The 6,267-nt window shown below is 35.1% G+C and overlaps 1 protein-coding gene across 2 annotated transcripts; it reads left to right on the top strand.

Annotated features, from left to right (window-relative positions):
- Positions 1-243: 243 nt before the first annotated feature.
- LOC107864100 (imidazoleglycerol-phosphate dehydratase 1, chloroplastic) lies at positions 244-5,461 on the top strand. Of its 2 annotated transcripts, none has more exons than XM_016710363.2 (9): positions 244-631; positions 1,691-1,812; positions 2,631-2,735; positions 2,973-3,065; positions 3,743-3,817; positions 4,168-4,230; positions 4,386-4,495; positions 4,929-4,996; positions 5,109-5,461. In XM_016710363.2, exons 1-8 carry the CDS (start codon positions 250-252, stop codon positions 4,954-4,956), a joined length of 978 nt encoding a protein of 325 aa, XP_016565849.2. In that variant the 5' UTR covers positions 244-249; the 3' UTR covers positions 4,957-4,996; positions 5,109-5,461. The 2 variants fall into 2 exon arrangements, with proteins under 2 accessions (XP_016565849.2, XP_016565848.2); XM_016710362.2 differs by having other exon boundaries at positions 5,106-5,461.
- The last annotated feature ends 806 nt before the right edge of the window (positions 5,462-6,267 follow it).

The raw sequence follows: 6,267 nt of genomic DNA, 5'->3' as shown, positions 1-6,267 counted from the left end.
ATTTCATTTTACATAGTATTAAAAAATTATAAATTAAATAATAAATTCTATTATTTTACTTTTTATTAATATTAATAATATTCACTGAACATAAAAACAGATATTAAAATTATAATTATTTATATTTAATGTCTACAATTAATCATAGAAATAAAATGAAAAAATTAATTAATTCTATTTCAATTTAATAAATAATCAACTAATATGAAATAGAGTAGTATTTCTTTTTAACAAGATAAACTAATTAAAATGAGACACAAAAAGGATTATCGTTGGACGGATAGAGTATTATATTATTGTGTGAAAAAGGTGAACGACGTCGTATCAGTGTTGGCCCGCCCTTCTCCTTTGTTGGTTGGTCAAACAAACAGGTCACAAATTGTGTTTCACTCGAATATGGAGCTCTCAGTTTCATCTCATCGTCTCTGCAACTCTTCTTGTTCATCATCATCATCATTGCTATTCAATTCAAGAATAATTAAGGTCCCTCTTGTCTCCTTAAGCAATCATCATCAACATAAGTTACTACTCTTCAATCGATTACACCATAAATTAAATACTACTACTGCTGCTTCAATGGAAACTCAATCAGCGATTCCTCATGCTTCTCATAATGGCTCTTCCATAACAGGTAAACATCCATTTTCTTTTTTCTTTTTCTTTTTTTTAAAAAAACATTGGGGGTAAAACATGTGGTAGCCAATCAATTAAGCTAATAAGATTTCCCTACCCAATAATGGGTTTTGAAATTGGGTTTATACTTATTTCTTGAATGGGGATTTTGATTAATGAAATGGACATGTTGGATACGGAGAATTCATATGGCCCATTTTTATTAAATAGCGGTGGGATATCCCTTGTTGATGTTTGCTTTTATGTTTTTTGTTCGTTATATTGTTATTTGTCCTGAGTCGGGGTCAATCGGAAACAAACTCTCTACTTCATCTGAGGTAGTGGTATGGACTGCGACACTGCGTACACTTTAGTACATTGGGTATATTATTGTTGTTGTTGACATTGATAAGAAGCTATTGCTTTATTTATTTGTCGGCTTACGTTTTTTTTTTTTTTAATATAATGGATTTTGATAGTATTCTAAAGAAATGTACTTTACGCTGAATCAGACACAGAGAAGGGGTAAAGTGGAAAAAAAAAATACAAAAGCAACACGGAAACAGAGCTGGATTTGTTCTTGAAACTTATTTGCTTTTTCAATTGAGCCGAAGAGTGATCGAAAGTATCATATAGCTGACTCTGACGACTTTTGGGTTTTGAAATTGGGTTTACACTTATTTCTAGAATGGGGACTTGATGATGAAATGGACATGAATATGACATGATGGATACAGTGAATTCATATGGATGATTCTAATTAGTTTCTTGAGTTGAGGCCACTCTAACTTTGAGGTAGGGATAAGGTGTGCGTACACTCTACGCTCACCAGACCCCACTATGTAGGATTATCCTGGGTATGTTGTTGATGTTGATGTTGATTCTCACTAGTTTGGGATTGTGGTGTAGGGATTGATGTATCTTGTTGGGTTTATGAAATTGGGTCTGAATTTGTTTCTCCTAAAATGGATTTTGATAATATTTTAATGAGATGTGCTGAACGGTTTTCATATAGCTGACTTTAACTAGTTTGTAATTGAGACAAACTTGGTTGATGTTTTTATTGGGTTTTTGGTAGGTCGAATTGGGGAAGTGAAGAGGGTTACGAAAGAGACGAATGTGCATGTGAAGATAAACTTGGATGGAACAGGTGTTGCAGAGAACAATACTGGGATCCCATTTCTTGATCACATGTTGGATGTAAGTGCTATATATATATTTTTTTTGTTAAGGAAAAGAAACTTCTTTTCACATGTTAGTTGATAAATAAATAACTCGGAAATAGCGTCTCTTCCTCTACAAGGTAGGGGTAAGGTCTGCATACACACTTGTGGGATTACAACGGGTATGTTGTTGATAAATGAATAACAGAAGTGTTCCATGGTGGACACATCATTTACGATTTAACATGGTATGAGGCTCAATTCTCTCCATCCTTCAATAGAAAAATTCCACGAACTTGACTTTGGGAAAAAAACCAGGTCCACACTTGAGGGTTAATATAATGTCCCATATCTGACAGTCTAAGCTTTTAGGGGGTAAAACATGCTAAATTTTTTGAAGGTCATGTTTCGTGGTGTGGTACACTCCAACATATATTGGATAAAGGTTAAACAACTGGAGCAGTAAAGAATTGTTGGACTGCTACTGTGTTTCCTTTTCTCTTGGGTAAAAATATGAACTTTGTTGAAATCTTGTTCCCCTGTTTAATATTAAGAGGCTTTAGAAATACTAAGTAGAGCTTTACTTCAAAGGAAAAAGGAAGAAAGTTCATTTTATCTCATTTGTTTCAAGAGTTTTAATTTGTATAGACCATTAAGAAATAAGAGAACTGCAGAATAATAGGAAAAGGTTCGCGTTTGTTTTCCAGGATCTTATCTTTTTCATTCTCCATTTCCTGGAAGTAAAAATCTGGCATAATTCATTAGTTAAAGATTCTATCTTTGTTCTTTCCTTCAATTACATGTTAAATTTTCCACTTCTTGTGCTAATACTGAAACTTGTTTATGTTTTCTTAGCAACTTGCTTCACATGGGTTGTTCGAAGTACATGTAAAAGCTACTGGGGACATTCACATTGATGATCACCATACGAATGAAGATGTCGCACTTGCCATTGGAACTGTGAGTTCTCAGGAGCTTAAGAAGTAATTCAGAATTCCTTGTGTTCTTTCCGTGTGTTGGTCTCTTTACTCATTTTATATGTATAGAAGTGGGTTGCAACCTCCCGTTTTTATGGAGTGACTCTTTTACTTGCTTGAGTTACTCCTAATGTGTGCTCCATTTGTTATTTCTTTTCTCTTGAGAGCCTTGACTTCTACTTTTTGGTGGCTTTCTATTTTCCATTTTTTGACTATCCAGGCATTGTTGCAAGCACTTGGCGATAGAAAAGGAATCAATCGCTTTGGTGACTTCTCAGCTCCATTAGATGAAGCACTGATTCATGTTGCATTGGTAAGCGCTAATTTTTTGGGAACCTTGTTTCAATGCAGTCACATATTTTGTCAGATATTCTGTCTGAAGGGTATTGCCTTATGACCCTATCAGCCTTTTGCACAATTACAACTCTAAATAAGATTACATCTCAAGTTACCACTTTGACAGAATTTTTACATACTTCGATAAAGCAATGTCAACATAGCTTCTTCTTTCCTTCACTTGGAATGTCGTTTCTTGAAGCCACAAAACTATGTTATAGGATCTTCTTCATTTTCCTTATTGTAATACGGCTATTTATTGATGTAGACAGCAAGAATATTTTCTCTGGTGTTGGACCGAATATTTTCTTTGGTTTTAGATATTGTTCTTTTTATGCAGACTGGATGCTAGGAAAAAGTTGGAAACAGTCCCATTGTGTTTTTGGTTCATGTGGAGGGAAAGAAATTACAGGACTTCATACCAAAGTTGAATACTCTGTGTTGTTTTAGTTGTACTTATGGTGTAAAGAGGAAATTCCTGTTTGTGTAAATTATTGGTTACAATTTTGGGGGTATAACCACATATCTATATTGTTTAATTTTGTAACAGTCTTACCCACCTGATGCGATATTAATTAAATGTTATGATTTATCAAACATAATCATATTGATCTATTTATGATCATTTAACTATTTGATATCTAATTATTGTAGGATTTATCAGGAAGGCCGCATTTGAACTATGATTTACAGATACCTACTCAGAGAGTTGGCACATACGACACTCAGGTTTGTCTGATATTTTCATTCTCCTATGAACACAGTCAGTATCTCTAGTATTAAATAGGTTATCTCCATTGCTATCCTCCCTTTGATTTGGTTGATCAAATTTTAGTTGTTGAAGATAGAAGAAGCTTCTCATTGACTTTATTAACAATGTACAATAGGTCCTCCTTTTGTAGAAGTCTTAGACTATATATAATATGATAGGTAAATGATCCCCAAAAAAAAAGAAAAAAATTTAAAATGTTCTCCTGGCCGCAAAGTATTACTAATTGGTTAAGCCATGCCTAAGTTTTCCCTCATTTCTATACCTACTCTTTGGATCCCGCTGATCTGAATCACATTCTTATGTTTAGTTGGTGGAACACTTCTTTCAGTCTTTGGCCAACACTTCTGGAATGACACTCCATATTCGACAGGTAAATGCTTGTATGACCTTTTTAGGGGATTGTGGGGGTGATGGAGATTGGAGAGGAGGCTTTTCATTCGTCTGGTCACTTATCTATTTTTCTTCCCTTCTTCACTCTGGTTTATGTGCTTGCATACTAAGATGTTTGAGTTTGTTTGATCACAGTTGGCTGGAAAAAATTCTCATCACATCATTGAGGCGACTTTCAAGGCGTTTGCTAGAGCTCTTCGGCAAGCAACTGAATATGACTTGCGTCGTGGTGGAAGTATCCCCAGGTTAGTTATTTTTCCTTCAGTTTTTTAACACAACTTATAATGTGTCTGAATCATGGAGGTTATTGTGTAGGGGTGCCTAAGTGTGGTCTTCCCTATAAATTTGTAGAACTACTTGTTCAACAGAATCCTTGGGCTTGAATTGTGTAAATGTCTTCTTCCTTCTTCATTATACCATTTCTTTACTATGTAGATTCACTAGAAAATCCTTTCATTACACCAAAGCACCAGCAATTTCTGCATCATCCTGACATGGTTTTATATTCAAACATGAACCCAGTAGGCATACATTTCGAACAGGCACACAACATGATAGGAATTGACATGTGTAAGCAAGAGTGGAAATTTTCTTGCTGTCTTGTTTCCCGTAATTACTTTTTTTAATATAGAAAGTAGAGTTCCTGAAACTCATTTTTCCTCCTTTTTATTGGTGCAGTTCAAAAGGGGTTTTGTCTCGATCATGAAATATCTATTACCGCAAAGATTCAGATTCTTTGAGCAAAGGTCGGTACTTTAGTATTTCGAGATATACAAATGAGTTACTTTTATAGATAATCCTTCTGAATATACCAGTGGGGAATGATTTCTGCTTATTTTTATTTGTTCCTTGCAGTAGTTTACCACATTGCTTTCTACAAGGTCTTATCGTGATTATTGGAGCTCTATATTAGAAGAAGGTCGGTTGAAATACATCAAATGCTTCTCTTGCTCGTTCAAGAAAATATTTTGATATCCACAAATGCTACAAGATAGAATGGAAATGCAGGCAGCTACTTTCTGTTTTACTGTTTGAAATGTTGGAGGTTTTACTGGTTAATGGAAACATTTGGCTTTTGTATTTGGTTGTAAACCTTTTTTTAAATAACCAATGGTCATTTGTATGTTTTGTGACCTCTGTTCTTTTAAGTTGCCTATTACAAGGATGATATTCAAGGATGTGAATGAAGTCTCTCTTTCTCACGCTCTAAATGATGACGTCGTTGGAATTTCTGATGCAATCTGTTCAAGCGATTTTTTACTGTATCTTGTGGTTCATGCAACTTTGAGCTTCAGAGTCCGGAGCCAAAAGAGCTCTTTTTTTGACCAAAAATTTTAAAGGGGACACTTGATTCCAAAAGAAATCAAAGGGGACAAAACGATGGGGTCTCAACACTTACAAGTGCCAGGCCAGTCGCCTGGGCCCAGCAACTTGCATGGTTGCTATTCACTATTCTGCATTTGAGCAGGAAACACAGAGTTATGCATGGTCACTATTCTTTCACTATTCTGGAATCCGAAGCCAAAAGGTTTTTTTTTTTTTATCAAAAATACTAAAGGGGGCAACTAATTTTTTAAAAAAACAAAACGAACAAATCATGGGGTGGTCAACGACTTACAAGTCGTGGGGGACCAGCGACTTGCAAGTCGCGCACACCCCAGCGACTTGCATTCAACATGACTGCCAAACATGCTGCCATGATGGACAGATGATTCCTTTGAAAATGTTGCCATGAATATGATGGACAGATGCTTGCAGAGTAGCACTGTTTGCATGTGAGCTACTGTTTTCATGTTGAAAACGCTGCTATGATGGACTTCTCACAAGGATGCTTGCAGAGTAGCACTGTTTGCATGTGAGCTAGTTATGCTTGCATTCCATGTAGTGTTGCCTATATATTCTCTATTAGGTGTAAGAAACAACTTAAGCAAATTTCTTGCAACGTCAATTTATATCCTTTATCAAGTATAAAAATATAGTGCAAAAATATTCTGAACTAAAAAAAAATCAGATATTC

This window comes from Capsicum annuum, chromosome 3 (assembly GCF_002878395.1).
Source record: "Capsicum annuum cultivar UCD-10X-F1 chromosome 3, UCD10Xv1.1, whole genome shotgun sequence".
Classification (NCBI taxonomy): domain Eukaryota; kingdom Viridiplantae; phylum Streptophyta; class Magnoliopsida; order Solanales; family Solanaceae; genus Capsicum; species Capsicum annuum.
Note: the sequence above shows the minus strand (reverse complement) of the source record. Positions and strands in the feature narration are given on the sequence as shown.